Source organism: Salmo salar, chromosome ssa18, assembly GCF_905237065.1.
Source record: "Salmo salar chromosome ssa18, Ssal_v3.1, whole genome shotgun sequence".
NCBI lineage: Eukaryota > Metazoa > Chordata > Actinopteri > Salmoniformes > Salmonidae > Salmo > Salmo salar.
The window spans coordinates 65,069,177-65,086,936 of NC_059459.1; the positions used below are offsets into that span (position 1 = coordinate 65,069,177).

Below are 17,760 nucleotides of genomic sequence, written 5' to 3' on the forward strand. Positions count from 1 at the left end.
AATAAGGCATTTACGAAAATGATGCACGTGTCCAGTCCAACCAATCACCAATAAGCCCATTGTAGAACTGTTGTCTACATGGTAGACTTTTTCCACTTAAGACACAGTTAGTAAAGAGGATGACAACATCAAAGAAGATCATGGCACTGTGTATGATACTTCCACTTCTCAGAGTGATGGGTAAGTCACACTTATATATTTCTCTGCTTAAAGGATGTACACCGTTATTGATACAATTCATGCATGTATATTGAGGTATATAATGAAATTCTGTACTTTTGTGTATTGTAGCTGTGGCACAATCCTTAGCCATCCGTCTCATGTCAGCCAATGTTGGAGACACAGTGACTTTGCACTGCTTTCATGAAGGCAATTTGGCAATGCACTTCTTGTGGTACAAGCAACACTTCGGATATAATCCTCAGCTCATGTCAACCTTTTATGAGTATGAAAAGAATGCTATATTTTACCATGACTTTAAGGGTAACCCTCGTGTCTCAGTGGAAAGCGACAATGGAATAAACCACCTAAAGATCTCAGACGTACAGCTTTCTGATTCAGCAGCATATTATTGTGGAAGTTCCTACTCCAATATGGTGGAATTTGCAGAAGGATACATTCTTATTGTAAAAGGTACAAATACAAATTTAGAGAGAAAATAACTAGTTACTTATGGACTGCAACTAAGGGAACATCTTGAGCACTTTTTCCACTTTACCTTCTGGATACAATGATACTAAATACAAAATGATGTATTCCCATAATAAAATATTATTTTATGTATTCAACATATGTTTAGTTAAGACACACACATATACTTACTGACATAATAACCTTCTTATCAGGTTCAGGATCCAGAAACACCACCGTTGTACAGCAGTCTGTGTCTGGGTCAGTCCAGCCAGGAGACTCTGTGACTCTGAACTGTACAATAGACATTGAGACCTGTGCAGAAGAACACAGTGTCTATTGGTTCAGACATGGCTCGGGAGAATCCCATCCAGGAATCATTTACACCCATGGAGACAGGCGTGATCAGTGTGAGAAGAGCCCTGAGGCTGGGTCTCCTACACAGAGCTGTGTCTACAGCCTCCCCAAGAGGAACCTCAGCCTCGCTGATGCTGGGACTTATTACTGTGCTGTGGCCTCATGTGGGGAGATGCTGTTTGGGAAAGGGACCAAGCTGAACATCAAGGGTAGGTGATACGTTTTACATTTTTGTTTATCTATTGAATAATCTACTGCGTAAAACTGCATATAGTACTAGTTATTTAGATCACATGAGAAAACATGCAATCATCCAAATTGTTACTATGCTTCTAGCACAATATTTATTTTCACAGACAATGGCGCAGAACCTATTCTCTTGGTGTATTGCCTAAGCGCAGCATTGGGTTTCTCGTTTATCCTGATCATTGTCCTTGGTAGCATCATGTACAAGATGAACAAGAGAAAGTGTCTGCACTGTAGAGGTAAGTGAAGTCCATAACAAATAAATGAATGATGTATGTAGCAGGTAAAGTCCTTCATAGAAGTTGCTTTTATGTCATATCACCAGATGTATCTGTAATGGAAGAAGGAGTTGTATCATTATGTCTTCTATGTTCCTTTTCAGGACCCCTCTCTCAGAAAAGAGGACCAGCAGTCTCTTCTTCAGATGCAGGGGTAAGCAGAATTCCTAATGTTGTATTACAATAAAAATATCAGTTACAAAAAATTGCATATACAGTAGTAATATTCTCCCTCCATTTTATATTGTGCTTCACAGGCCCAAGATGCAGACAGTCTCCATTATGTAGCTCTGAATCTGAGCAACAAGACGAACAGGTCTAGAAGACAGAGAAGCAACATGGAGGAAGAGACGGTGTACTCTGGGATCAGACAGTAGAACAATAAAACAGATTAATGAGCTCCAAGTTACTGTATTAGCTTTGTTATTGTAACTGTAGCTACTAATAAATTAAATGCATTGCTTCTCTGCCATGTGATAAGATGAATAAAACATTTAACAATAATCAAGACAACGGAAGTTTAATGTATTTATTTGGGCCATACTCAGGCATCTTTTAGTTGTAGTGAAGAAAAGGGTTTTCCGTTCTCATGCGACTAACACCGCCTCACACACACAGCAACCTATTCACAGGTACTCTGTGGTGTGTGATGAACACAAGATGAGGAAGTCGCTAAGGCTTTGTTAGGGCCTGCTGGTCTATTGTACACAAGACATATGTCTCTCTTTCTCTCTGCTCTTTACTCTCTCTCTCTCTCTTTTTTTCTCTCTTTCTGTGGTTTCCAGCCGGATGTCTCAGAACTCTTACTTCTCTCATACTGTAGGCTATACTACCTACACTTCAAGATGACCATTTCAGCAACAGCAAACCAACTGTTTTCATGAGACAGCTTATCTATACATAGTTGATGGAAATCTGTGAAAAAACACAATAAGCTATATATTAGGTAATTTGAAGTAGAGACCAGTAGGGTATTCTCGATCAGTGTTATGTTAGGCCACTAGAACCATGGACCTACTCAATGACAATATCATGGGAGGGCATTCTATCCATCTATTCTACTGAGTGTAAATCATGAATGAGAGATCACTAAAAGAAGACTACTGTATTGTTGTAATGAACACGATGGAGACAGAGAGCTGGTTTCAAGCGCAGAGCGCAGCAGGTGTTTAATGTAAAGGACCACAGGAGGAGGCAGGTAGCTGGATCCAGGGGCAGGAAGCAGGTCATACACAGGGGGTCCAAAAGGCAATTGCACAGGCAGGGAACAGGCTAGAAACATCGCCCGGGAGATTAGGCAATAGGTGAATAACAGGAAATCCGATAGGCTAAGGTACAGGTAGGGAATAAGCAAAAGGCATCGTTAGTGAGGCAGGCAAAAACTATCATACATGGGATGAGTAGATGACGAAGAGAAGTGTGTCAAAAACAAACAATACCTCACAAAGATGGGGGGCAAAGAACTGAACTAAATAGTGTGTGATAATGACATACAGGTGTGTGAACAGGTGATCAGAATTCAGGTAATGGGACCAGGTGTATGAGAGTGTGAGTTGGAAGCAGATGTTACAATTGTGTTTGCTATGTTTTCCCGATATATGTTTTTGTTGAGGTGAAGTGACTGTGTGGTGATAGAAGCCCAGTGGAGGACAGTGTCATAGCATGCATGTTCCAAAAAGGTCACAATTATGAGTCTCTTAGACAACAGTAGCTGCAGAGATAAAGATTGAGGGAAACCCTGCTTAAAACATTTGTGCTGATTTTGTACAACTCAAAATGCTGAGATTCTACCTGTAGAACAATTCTGTGACTCTGAACTGTACAAGATACACGTAAAGACCACAATCGTGCCTGAATGAGTCGTCAACAAAAATGATGTGGTCCAGTTCGACCAATCACCTCTAACTCCATTGTTGAAGCGTTGTCTACATGGGTGGACTCTTTCCACTCAAGACCCAAGTTGTGAAGAGCTGACAACTTTAAAGATGATTTCACTGTGTCTGGTATTTCCATTTCTCGTAGAGATGGTTAAGTATATATTTTATATTTCTCTGCTTATGTGATGATTTGGAGACATAAGGTATCCCATTATTGTTCTACAGACACTTTGACAATACACAGTTGTATTTGAGGTATGTACCAGCTAATATATTTACATGTTCTCTAATTCGTGTGCTAGCTGAGTCGCCATCCATACATCAGCATAGTAGTCTCATGTCAGCGAACGTTGAAGACTTTCCGCTGCTTTTATGCAGGCGACATGGACATGCATTTCTCCTGGTACAGCTATTCTCAACTGTGTATAAGTTTGACAGGAACAAAACATTCTACCAAGAGTTTAAGGATAACCTTCACTTCTCAGTGGAAAATGGCCAAAACAAGAGTCACCTAAGGATCTCAACATGCATCTCTCTGATTCAGGCACTTACTACTGTGGGAGCTATTATAGCAATAAGGTGGGTCAGTCCAGCCAGGAGACTCTGTGACTCTGAACTGTACAATACACACTGAGACCTGTGCAGGAGAACACAGTGTCTATTGGTTCAGACATGGCTCAGGAGAATCCCGTACAGGAATCATTTACACCCATGGAGACAGGAGTGATCAGTGTGAGAAGAGCCCTGAGGCTGGGTCTCCTACACAGAGCTGTGTCTACAACCTCCCCAAGAGGAACTTCAGCCTCTCTGATGCTGGGACTTACTACTGTGCTGTGGCCTCATGTGGGGAGATACTGTTTTGTATTTTGTACTTTTTATGGATCCCCATTAGCTGCTGCCAAAGCAGCAGCTACTCTTCCTGGGGTCCAGCAAATTGAAAGCAGGTTATACAATTTTAAGAACATTACAATACATTCACAGATTTCACAACACACTGTGTGCCCTCAGGGCCCTACTCCACCACTACCACATACCTACAGTACTAAATCCATGTGTATGTATTGTGCGTATGTTATTGTGTGTGTGTGTGTGTGTGTGTGTGTGTGTGTGTGTGTGTGTGTGTGTGTGTGTGTGTGTGTGTGTGTGTGTGTGCGTGTGTGTGCGTGTGTGTGTGTGCGTGTGTGTGCGTGTGTGTGTGTGTGTGTGTGTCTGTCTATGCATGTGTCTATGCCAATGCTTGTGTTGCTTCACTGTCCCCGCTGTTCCATAAGGTGTTTTTTATCAGTTTTTTTATCTAATTTTACTGCTTGCGTCAGTTACTTGATGTGGAATAGAGTTCCATGTAGTCATGGCTCTATGTAGTACTGTGTGCCTCCCATAGTCTGTTCTGGACTTGGGGACTGTGAAGAGACCTCTTGTCGCATGTCTTGTGGGGTATGCATGGGTGTCCGAGCTGTGTGCCAGTCGTTTAGACAGACAGCTCGGTGCATTGAACATGTCAATACCTTTCATAAATAAACGTAGTGATGAAGTCAATCTCTCCTCTACTTTCAGCCAGGAGAGATTGGCATGCATATTATTAATATTAGCTCTCTGTGTACATCCAAGCGCCAGCCGTGCTGCCCTGTTCTGAGCAAATTGCAATTTTCTTAAGTCCTTTTTTGTGGCACCTGACCACACAACAGAACAGTAGTCAAGGTGTGACAAAACTAGGGCCTGTAGGACCTGCCTTGTTGATAATGTTGTTAAGAAGGCAGAGCATCGCTTTATTATAGACAGATTTCTTCCTGTCTTAGCTACTACTGCATCAATATGTTTTGACCATGACAGTTTACAATCTAGGGTTACTCCAAGCAGTTTAGTGATCTCAACAAATTTCCACATTATTTATTACAAGATTTAGTTGAGGTTTAGGGTTTAGTGAGTGTTTTGTTCCATATACAATGCTTTTAGTTTTAGACATACAATGAGGGAAAAAAGTATTTGATCCCCTGCTGATTTGTACATTTGCCCACTGACAAAGAAATGATCAGTCTATAATTTTAATGGTAGGTTTATTTGAACAGTGAGAGACAGAATAACAACAAAAAAATCCAGAAAAACACATGTCAAAACTGTTATAAATTGATTTGCATTTTAATGAGGGAAATAAGTGTTTGACCCCTCTCAATCAGAAAGATTTCTGGCTGAAACTCTTAAAGGGAGTGCTCCTAATCTCAGCTTGTTACCTGTATAAAAGACACCTGTCCACAGAAGCAATCAATCAATCAGATTCCAAACTCTCCACCATGGCCAAGACCAAAGAGCTCTCCAAGGACATCAGGGACAAGATTGTAGACCTACACAAGGCTGGAATGGGCTACAAGACCATCGCCAAGCAGCTTGGTGAGAAGGTGACAACAGTTAGTGTGATTATTCGCAAATGGAAGAAAGACAAAAGAACTGTCAATCTTCCTCGGCCTGGGGCTCCATGCAAGATCTCACCTCGTGGAGTTGCAATGATCATGAGAACGGTGAGGAATCAGCCCAGAACTACACGAGAGGATCATGTCAATGATCTCAAGGCAGCTGGAACCATAGTCACCAAGAAAACAATTGGTAACACACTACGCCGTGAAGGACTGAAATCCTGCAGCGCCCGCAAGGTCCCCCTGCTCAAGAAAGCACATATACATGCCCGTCTGAAGTTTGCCAGTGAACATCTGAATGATTCAGAGGACAACTGGGTGAAAGTGTTGTGGTAAGATGAGACCAAAATGGAGCTCTTTGGCATCAACTCAACTCGCCGTGTTTGGAGGAGGAGGAATGCTGCCTATGACCCCAAGAACACCATCCCCACCGTCAAACATGGAGGTGGAAACATGCTTTGGGGGTGTTTTTCTGCTAAAGGGACAGGACAACTTCACCGCATCAAAGGGACGATGGACGGGGCCATATACCGTCAAATCTTGGGTGAGAACCTCCTTCCCTCAGCCAGGGCATTGAAAATGGGTCATGGATGGGTATTCCAGCATGACAATGACCCAAAACACACGGCCAAGGCAACAAAGGAGTGGCTCAAGAAGAAGCACATTAAGGTCCTGGAGTGGCCTAGCCAGTCTCCAGACCTTAATCCCAGAGATAATCTGTGGAGGGAGCTGAAGGTTCGAGTTGCCAAACGTCTGCCTCGAAACCTTAATGACTTGGAGAAGATCTGCAAAGAGGAGTGGGACAAAATCCCTCCTGAGATGTGTGCAAACCTGGTGGCCAACTACAAGAAACGTCTGACCTCTGTGATTGCCAACAAGGGTTTTGCCACCAAGTACTAAGTCATGTTTTGCAGAGGGGTCAAATAGTTATTTCCCTCATTAAAATGCAAATCAATTTATAACATTTTTGACATGCGTTTTTCTGGATTTTTTTGTTGTTATTCTGTCTCTCACTGTTCAAATAAACCTACCATTAAAATTATAGACTGATCATTTCTTTGTCGGTGGGCAAACGTACAAAATCAGCAGGGGATCAAATACTTTTTTCCCTCACTGTATTTAGGGCTAACTTATTCCTTGCCACGCACTCTGAAACTAACTGCAGCTCTTCTTTGAGTGTTGCAGTCATTTCAATCGTTGTAGTAGCTGACGTGTATAGTGTTGAGTCATCCGCATACATAGACAAAAGCAAGGGGCCTAAACAGCTACCATCAAATTCCTGATTCTAACTGGATTATATTTGAGAGTCTTCCATTAAAGAACATCATCTTTGTTCTGTTAGACAAGTAACTCTTTATCCACATTATAGCAGATGGTGTAAAGCCATAATACATACGTTTTTCCAGCAGCAGACTGTGATCGATAATGTCAAAAGATGCACTGAAGTCTAACAAGACAGCCCCTGCAATCATTTTATCATCAATTTCTCTCAACCAATCATCAGTCATTTGTGTAAGTGCTGCGCTTGTTGAGTGTCCTTCCCTAGAAACATGCTGAAATTATTTAGTCAATTTGTTTACTGTAAAATAGCATTGTATCTGGTTAAACACAATTTTTTCCAGAAGTTTACTAAGGGTTGGTAACAGGCTGATTGGTCGACTATTTGAGCCAGTAAAGGGGACTTTACTATTCTTGGGTAGCGGAATGACTTTAGCTTCCCTCCAGGCCTGAGGGCACACGCTCTCTAGTAGGCTTAAATTGAAGATGTGGCAAATAGGACTGGCAATATTGTCTGCTATTATCCTCAGTCATTTTCCATCCAGATTGTCAGACCCTGGTGGCTTGTCATTGTTGATAGACAACAATACCTTTTTCACCTCTTCCACACTGACTTTACGGAATTCAAAAGTACAATTCTTGTCTTTCATAATTTGGTCCGATATACTTGGATGTTTAGTGTCAGCGTTTGATGCTGGCATGTCATCCCTAAGTTTGCTTATCTTGCCAATGAAAAAGTAATTCAAGTAGATTGCATTATCAGTGGGCTTTGTGATGAATGAGCCATCTGATTCAATGAATGAAGGAGCCGAGTTGGCTTTTTTTTTAAATGTCATTTAAATTGCCCCAAAGCTTTGTACTATCATTCTTTATATAATTTATCTTTGTTTCATAGTGTAGTTTATTTTTATTTAGTTTAGTCACATGATTTCTTAATTTGCAGTACGTTTGCCAATCAGTTGGGCTGCCAGACTTAATTGCCACACCTTTTGCCTCATTCCTCTCAACCATACAATTCTTCAATTCCTCATCAATCCAAGGGGATTTAACAGTTTTTACAGTCATTTTCTTAATGGGTGCGTGCTTATTAGTAACTGGAATAAGTAGTTTCATAAATGCATTAAGTGTAGCGTCTGGTTGCTCCTCATTACACATCACAGACCAGCAAATATTCTTTACATCATCAACATATGAATCACTACAAAACTTATTGTATGACCTCTTAAACACTATATTAGGCCCAGCCCTGGAACTTTGGTTTTCCTAGATATGGCTATTAGATTGTGATCCTATGGATTTGGATACTGCTTTAAAGGAAATATCTGCAGCATTAGTAAAGATGTTATCAATACATGTTGATGATTTAATTCCTGTGCTTTTTGTAACTACCCTGGTAGGTTAACTGACAACCTGATCCAGGTTGCAGGCACTAGTTACAGTTTGATGATAGCCTGTCAATATTTAAATCACCCAGAAAATATACTTCTCTGTTTATATCACATACGTTATCAAGCATTTCACACATATTATCCAGATACTGACTGTTAGCATTTGGTGGTCTATAGCAGCTTCCCACAAGAAAGGGTTTTAGGTGAGGTAGATGAACCTGTAGCCATATTACTTACTAGTACATATTACAGTATTTAACATTAGATCGTCTCTACGCTTTACAGGAATGTGGTTCTGAATATAGACCACATCACCGCCTCCGTTGGCATTTCTGTCTTTTCGGTGGATGTTATAACCATGTATTGCTACCACTGTATCATCAATGGTATTTTCTAAGTGAGTTTCAGAGAGTTAGAATATGAATGTCATCAGTTACAAGCAAGCTATTGACTTTGTGGACCTTGTTTTATAGGCTACATATGTTAATATGGGTTATTTTTTTGCACTTTTCTGTCTTGCTTGAATGTTTTTAATGCTTTACTGGGAAGCTTATCAGAGGTAGACTTACTGATGTTATTTACATTGGAGCTGATAGTGCAGGGTGAGCTGCATAAAGTGGTCTTCCTACTATTGCATACCGCCTCAGTGCTAACAGTGTAACTCTGGTTTATAGGCTCATGATTACCACAATAGCTGTAGGATAAACAGATGTATTCGGTGCAATTAGGGGTACATACATTAAATTACTTACTTACAGTACAACTTACAGTATAACATTACATTTGGGGTCACTTCTAAGTGACCCCAAATGTTTTGAACGGTTGTGTATGTATGTAGCATAATGTATTTACAGTTTTGTAAAGTACTGGTGACAAATAATGCATTCTGATTATTGCATAGATTGTAATGGACACCTATGATGTGTGTAGAATACTTTTTTAGGTTGTACTGACTATAATGAGCTAATGCTAAGCTATTTGCCAGCTATGTGTGGCGGTATGTTTGTTGACATTATACAATGCATTCTGGGTGTCACGTAAACATCTGTCAGACCAAAGATGTTATAATGAGGTGAAGGAATTTTTCACTCATCTTTCGGGTAAACTTCCGGAAGTGAATGAAGGGAAGTGAATGATCGTAGAGGACACACCCCCTTCAACATGCATACTATAAACAGACAAAACTCATCTTGTCTCCTCTCATTATCTTTGGTTGATGCGAAAAAACAAACATGGCGGCATGCACAAACTACCCATCTCGGATTACTTTCGATTTCTAGAAAGTGTTTTACTCAATTATTTAGATCAATGATGAGCTCACCCAAAACATGATTAATTATTAATAGTAATTGCTATTAACTAATTTATAATGTAGTTTCTGTCAGCCGAGAGCTATAAAAATATGACCACTTGTGTTATGTCAATCTTTCCTCAGTTAGCGCTAGGACAAATGTAGCCTACATTTTCCTGTTTGGATGATTATGTTATGCTGTAGCTACTTCTGTGAATGTCTGAACATTGCATCCAAAATAAAATGGTCACATTCTGTACATGTGAAAAAACTGTGTGGCCAGCTCAAATGCTGATTGTTGCGTCAATCGAAACTGGACGTTCTAAATAATCGTTCTAATCACACTGGTTTAAGCGTACGCTGCTCAGACCACTGTAGAATGATCACACCCGTTTGTATGAAAAGGTTAACAGCTTCTACCCCCATGCCATAAGACTGCTGAACAACTAAACTAATCAAATGGCCACCCGGACTATTTACATCGAACCCCCCCACCATTGAACTCGCTGTTTATTATCTATGCATAGTCACTTTACAAATTACGTCGATTAACCTGTACCCCCGCTCATTGTCATGGTACCGGTACCCCCTGTATATAGCCTCGTTATTGTTATGTACATTTCTTGTGTTACCTTGTGATTGATTACATTTTTTTTTACTTTAGTTTATTTAGTAAATATTTTATTAACTCTATTTCTTGAACTGCATTGTTGGTTAAGGGCTTGTAAGTTAGCATTTCACGGTAAGGTTCACAACTGTATTCGGCGCATGTGACAAATAACATTTGCTTTGATTTACATACAGTATGCCTGTATGAATGTTTGTCCAGAGGGCTTCTGCAGAGACAACCTACTGTTACCATGCTAAACCCACCGACTCAACATGCACTTAGTGAGCTGTTGATAGGTATCTCAACACTTTGGTCTGCTGTGAGCTCAAGACGAGGCAATCTCTACACTTTGGACAGGCCTGCTGGCCTGCTACACACTCTGTGGTTTTCAGCAGGATGTCTATGTGGTGTCAGTCAGTTACTCTCTTTAGTCATTGGTCACGCCCATCACAATTAGAAACACAGCTCTACTGACATACTGCATGCCATGTAGACTAACACAGTATCTTATCACTTACAAGATCATAGGTTTTATAAATTCTTAAACTGTAGTCATTAGTTTACAGAGTGTAGAGTAGAAGGTGTATCCAGGCTACAGCTAAGACCCCTACCCACCAGTGGAGGCTCCTCAGACGAGGAAGGGGAGGACCATCCTCCTCAGTGAATTTCAGTTTAAAAAAAAGTTTAACATTTAAAAAGTCATCATTTTTAGATAAAACTATACTAAATATATTCACGTCACCAAATAGTTGATTAAAACACACTGTTTTGCAATGAAGGTCTACAGTAGCCTCAACAGCACTCTGTAAGGTATTGTAGCATCATAGTGTAGCTGGAGGACAGCTAGCTTCTGTTCTCCTTTGGGTACACTGACTTCAATACAAAACCTAGGAGGCTCATAGTTCTCACCCCCTTCCATAGACTTACACAAGAATTATGACAACATACCTGCATTTTTCCAATAGAAACTCGCGTTTGCAACTGTTGGACTAATGATTACACCCTATATCAGCTAGATGCAGGCAAGAGTGTGCAAGGCGGTATTGAATGTGTCACTGTCTGTCCATGTGTCACTGTCTCAATTTTTTCTCTCGACCTGCGTGTCCCTACGTTGTAAACTTTAATTCATGGGCTAGGTTGTAGCAACCTCATGACGGGTATAGGCAAAATTTGAAGATCATGTAGTAGCCTAAACATATCGATGTTACATTGAACTGGGTTAATGGTGTTTAACTTTTTTTTTTCTTCTCTCATGCCACTAAAATCCCCTCACATACACAGCAACCTATGAACACATGAAGATGTTTTCCTGCTTTGTTAGTGCCTCCTGGCCTTTTGCACACACAGGGCACTCTACTCTCTCTTTCTCCCTCTCTCTCTGTTTCTCTCTTTCTGTGGTTTTTAGCCAGATGTCTAAGAGCTGTTACCTCTCTCATACTGAACTTAGTCTATACTAGACTTGCTCTTCAAGTTTACTATTTTTGTAACCAACAGTAAACCAACTCTTTTGATGAGGCAGTTATCTATACCAAGTCAACTGAAATCGGTGAAAAAACACAATTAGGTTTTTAGTAGGTCAATTGACCTAGAGATCAGTAGTTCTTAGTCAAATATCAAACCCTGCTTTTAAGTGTGATGTTAGGCCACTAGAACCATGGACCTCCTCAATAATAAAATCATGGGAGGGCATCTATCCATCTGTTCTACTGAGTGTAAATCCTGAATGAGAGATCACTAAAAGAAGACTACTGTATTGTGTTTACTGTGTTTTCTCTATATGGTTTTGGTGAGGTGAAGTGGCTGTGTGGTAATAGAAGCCCTAGTGGATGAAAGTGGCATAGCATGTGTGTGCCCAACAAAGTCACACACAACTATGAGTCTCTTAGACCAAAGAAGCTGCAGTTATGACGAAGAAGGAATGTCGAACTTTGATGATTAGTGATCAATTTGAAATACATCTATAAGGATCAGAATCTACCTATAAAACAGATATTCTGAGGCAGTCCAGCCAGGAAACTCTGTGATACTGAGCTGAACAAGACACATGAGAAGTACATGAGCGCACCCTGAATGAGGCGTCAACAAAAATGATGCGGCCAGTTCAACCAATCACCAATAACCCCATTGTTGAAGTGATGTCTACATGTGTAGAATCTTGCCACTCAAGACACAGTTAGTAAAGAGTATGACAAATTCAAAAATGATCGCACTGTGTCTGATATTTCCACTTATCGTAGAGAGGGGTAAGTCAATATTTTATATTTCACTGCTTATGTAATGTCCACTCTTGATTTGGAGGCATGAGGCATCCCATTTAATGCTTTAGAACAGTTTGACAATCCAAAGTTGTATTTGGGGTTATTTACATTATATAGCAGATAATATCATTTTATGTTCTCTAGTTCATATGATAGCTGGGATTAAGTCATCATCCATACGTCAGGAGAATGATCTCATCTCTGCCAACGTTGGAGACACAGTGATTTTGCGTTGCTTCTATGAAGGCGACATGGCAGTAATTTTCTCCTGGTACAAGCAAACATTAGGAGAAAAACTTCAGCTCTTCTCAACCTTCTATAAGAATGACAATGATGCTACGTTTCACCATAAGTTTAAGGATAATCCTCGTTTCTCAGTGCGAAGCGGCAAAGGAGTGAATCACCTAAGGATCTCTGACATCAAACTCTCGGATTCAGCAACATACTACTGTGGGAGCGCTTATAACAACATCATGGAATTTGGAGAAGGAACCATTGTCATTGTAAAAGGTAAAAAATCTGAATTTATAAAGAAAAGTTGGGTTAACCTCTTGAATGATAATGCAAAATGTAGATTTCCGCCTAAAGAGACATACCCAAAAGTAATTATTTTGCATGTTATGGATGTAAACAATAACTAGTGACGCTTAAGAAGTTCTAGAAAGCTCTAGAACTCACCTTTCTGGTAAAAATAGTTACACATTGCTGAGGTGTACTCACTTTTGAAGCTCAAGTACATATTACAAATATTATGAATGTATAAAAATATTTTTTTTCCTATTCAACAAAACTAAGGGGAAAAGAGCTTGACATTTCTGAAATGCTTTCTAAATATTGTAACAATCAAATTATAAACAAGTTACTTTAAGATTTCACCTTTCTTATAATTGCAAAATACTATAAATATGATCATATTTAGTGACAGTAGAAATTTGGCCCATTTTCACCTGAGAACATTTTCTGCCAAGCCTCTTCTGAGCGATGAAGAGACCAATCAAATTGCTGCTGACTCGTTACAACTTCAGCTTTACTCACAAACTAATTTCGTCTTCTGTAACCAAGAGAAAGTGGCCATTTTTCAATCTCATTAAATTATTTTTGTACTTTTTCATGTTGAGAGCTCTAAATCCGGCTGAGAATATCACAGTGAGATTAAAGCACGATTGCTGAAATCGCTAGAATGTCCAATAATATCTACCTGCGGACTGCAGTAACTACACGCTGCACCCACTGCATTCCTCGCTCACTGCCATTGAGGGGACATTCAACAGTATGATGCCATTAGCATTTTCAGTACATGCCGCGCGCACTAGCTTTACGTCACTACAATTTTAACATCACTACATGAACACTAGCTAGCTAGTACACATACAGTATCTGCTGGATCAGACCCTGTTGAACAAAACTCTCACGTGACACTACTTGGTGGGCCCAGTCTGCGGTCCACAGATAGACCCTACTCAGATTGTCCCCTTTCATATAGCAGCTCCATCGCTCAGAGGGAGAGCAAATCGTTTCTTTGTCTGGATAGGCCAGAAAAAGTGACACGTCATTTACCTATGCAAATGTGGGTGGGAAACCTCAAACTAGAAGTCAGCTCCGCTGACAGAGTGGTAGCAGAGAGCAGACAGACTGGGCAATCTGGCACTATAAAGCACTGGACCCTAGGACGTTCACAGAGCGCTTTATACACCAAAATGTCAGTCTGAACAGGTCAACAACCAATCAATGTCCCCTATATAGGGGACTTAACATCTACTAACATTTTATATCAGGTATTTACATAATCAGATATCACTGTACGTATTCAACAAATGTTAAGTTCAAACAGTGGAAACAGATTTTCTGACATCTTTCTTATCAGGTTCAGGGTCCAGAAACACGACTGTGCTCTAGCAATCTATTTCTGGGTCAGTCCAGCCAGGAGACTCTGTGACTCTGAACTGTACAATACACACTGAGACCTGTGCAGGAGAATACAGTGTCTATTGGTTCAAACATGGCTCAGGAGAATCCCATCCAGGAATAATTTACACCCATGGAGACAGGAGTGATCAGTGTGAGAAGAGCCCTGAGGCTGGGTCTCCTACACAGAGCTGTGTCTACAACCTCCCCAAGAGGAACCTCAGCCTCTCTGATGCTGGGACTTACTACTGTGCTGTGGCCTCATGTGGGGAGATGCTGTTTGGGAATGGGACCAAGCTGGACATCAAGGGTAGGTGATACATCTTACATTTTTGTTTATATCTATTGAATAATCTACTGTGTAAAACTGCATACAGTACTAGTTATTTGATCACATGAGAAAACATGCAATCATCCAAATAGTTACTATGCTTCTAGCACAATATTTATTTTCACAGACAATGGCGCAGAAACTATTCTCTTGGTTTACTGCCTAAGTGCATCATTGGGTCTCTCATTTATCCTGATCACTGTCCTTGGTAGCATCATGTACAAGATGAACAAGAGAAAGTGTCTGCACTGTAGAGGTAAGTGAAGTCCATAACAAATAAATGAATGATGTATGTAACAGGTAAAGTCCTTCATAGAAGTTGCTCTTCTTTGATATCACCAGATGTATCTGTAATGGAAGAAGGAGTTATATATTTTTTTTCTATGCTTCTTTCCAGGACCCGTCTCTCAGACAAGAGGTCCAGCAGTCTCTTCTTCAGATGCAGGGGTAAGCAGAATTCCTAATGTTGTATTACCATAAAATGTTACAAATAATATATAATAATATTCTCCCTCCATCTTATAATTGTTCTTCACAGGCCCAAGATGCAGACAGTCTCCATTATGTGGCTCTGAATCTGAGAAACAAGAAGAACAGGTCTAGAAGACAAAGAAGCAACATGGAGGAAGAGACGGTGTACTCTGGGATCAGACAGTAAAACTGGATAATTGAAAAACAATTAGATTTTTATTAACTCTTTATTAAAATTATTAGCAGTATTACTGTGACTAATAATTACCGTAGCAACTTTAATTAAAGGGGAAGTTCACCCATAACATTTCTGGGCACTTTATAACACTTTCCTGGCCATTTGTCAGTACCCCTGGCAATTTTTAGATGCCTTGCTTGAGTATATTTACTAATGTATTTAGTTATGTTCGTATTGAAATCCAGGAAGTAGATTAATGTCTGCCACGAATCGGGTCCTAGGTTGAGACTTCTTATCAGTATTATGAGTAATGGAAGTGGGAATTGCATCACAAAGCAAAATATACACAAAACAATCAGCAGGACAGGATAACATTACCATTACAGTAGCAAGCCAAATTCACCACGAGCTAGTTTGGCGAATGGCAAACAAATAGCGTTATAAATGACTTTGTAGATACTGCAGGTGTTAGCAACTTTGCTTGCAATCTACCTCGAATGGTTGGAGCTTTCCGGTCCATGGTGGAAAGACGGTGGGAACAGAACCCAGTTTCAACCGGTCCCAAAGTGATCAAAGCGATCACTGCACACAGATAACGCAGCTGGTGAATTACTTCAGGCTTTGTATCGACACCATAATCAGAATGTCGGATGGCCTGTAGCCATGACTGACACAACCCACTGGGAAAAAAACTGAATAAGCATTGTTACCACGTTAGCTCAACCAAAAAAAAAAGATCAAATCAAATCGAATCAAATTTTATTGGTCACATACACATGGTTAGCAGATGTTATTGCGACTGTAGCGAAATGTTTGTGCTTCTTGTTCTGACAGTGCAGCAATATCTAACAAGTAATCTAACAATTCCACAACAACTACCTAATACACTCAAATCTAAGTAAAGGGATGGAATAAGAATATGTACATATAAATATATGAATGTGCAATGACTGAGCGGCATAGGAAAGATGCAATAGACGGTATAAAGTACAGTATATACATATGGTAATGCAAGACATATAAACATCATTATTAAAGTGGCATAAATAAAGTGACTATTGATCCATATACATGTGTTAGAGTGGCCAATGATTTTATGTCTGTACGTAGGCAGCAGCCTCTCTGTGTCAGTGATGGCTGTTTAACCTGTTGGGGCTAGGGGGCAGTATTTTCACGGCTGGATAAAAAAACGTACCCGATTTAATCTGGTTACTAATCCTACCCAGTAACTAGAATATGCATATACTTATTATATATGGATAGAAAACACCCTAAAGTTTCTAAAACTGTTTGAATGGTGTCTGTGAGTATAACAGAACTCATTTGGCAGGCAAAACCCTGAGACAGATTCTGACAGGAAGTGGATACCTGATGTGTTGAATTACCTTTAAGCCTATGCCACTGAAACACACAGGGGCTTATTAATGTTTTGGCACTTCCTATTGCTTCCACTAGATGTCACCAGCCTTTACAAAGTGTTTTGAGTCTTCTACTGTGAGATCTGACCGAACAAGAGCCTTGGAACGGTGATGGCCGATTAGACTCTGGCGCGCGAGGTCATGTTGGGTACCCTCGTTCCAATACGTTTTAAAAGAGAATGCATTCGTCCACCTTGAATATTATTCATGTTCTGGTTAAAAAAGGCACTAATGATTTATGCTATACAACGTTTGACATGTTTGAACGAACGTAAATATATTTTTTCCCCTCGTTCATGAAGTGAAGTCCGGCGGGCTTAGATCATGTGCTAACAACACGGAGCTTTTTGGACATAAATTATGAGCTTTTTTGAACAAACTACATTCGTTATGGACCTGGGATTTCTGGAAGTGACATCTGATGAAGAGAATCAAAGGTAATGGATTATTTACATAGTGTTTTCGATTTTAGATCTCTCCAACATTGCGGTTAGTCTGTATCGCAAAGCGTATTTTTCTGGGCGCAGTGCTCAGATTATTGCAAAGTGTGATTTCCCAGTAAGGTTATTTTTAAATCTGGCAAGTCGATTGCGTTCAAGAGATGTAAATCTATAATTCTTTAAATGACAATATAATATTTTACCAATGTTTTCTAATATTAATTATTTAATTTGTTGTGCTGACTTGACTGCCGGTTATTGGAGGGAAACGATTTCCTGAACATCAACGCCATAGTAAAACGCTGTTTTTAGATATAAATATGAACTTGATAGAACTAAAAATGCATGTATTGTCTAACATAATGTCCTAGGAGTGTCATCTGATGGAGATTGTCA

General features: G+C 40.0%; 1 protein-coding gene and 1 pseudogene across 1 annotated transcript; both read left to right on the top strand.

The window, feature by feature from the left end:
- Window positions 1-2,010, top strand: LOC106577743 (uncharacterized). The gene is made up of 6 exons (XM_014156064.2): window positions 1-180; window positions 292-633; window positions 846-1,196; window positions 1,344-1,472; window positions 1,616-1,665; window positions 1,769-2,010. Exons 1-6 carry the CDS (start codon window positions 120-122, stop codon window positions 1,886-1,888), a joined length of 1,053 nt encoding a protein of 350 aa, XP_014011539.1. The 5' UTR covers window positions 1-119; the 3' UTR covers window positions 1,889-2,010.
- Window positions 2,011-12,548: 10,538 nt separating this feature from the next.
- Window positions 12,549-15,515, top strand: LOC106577744 (uncharacterized; annotated as a pseudogene).
- The last annotated feature ends 2,245 nt before the right edge of the window (window positions 15,516-17,760 follow it).

Excerpts from the sequence above, each read along its gene's own strand:
- LOC106577743 (XM_014156064.2), top strand. The coding sequence starts at position 120 with ATGACAACATCAAAGAAGATCATGGCACTGTGTATGATACTTCCACTT. Across the intron at positions 1,197-1,343 it reads GACCAAGCTGAACATCAAGG|ACAATGGCGCAGAACCTATT; the intron begins GTAGGTGATACG and ends TTATTTTCACAG. Across the intron at positions 1,473-1,615 it reads AAAGTGTCTGCACTGTAGAG|GACCCCTCTCTCAGAAAAGA; the intron begins GTAAGTGAAGTC and ends GTTCCTTTTCAG.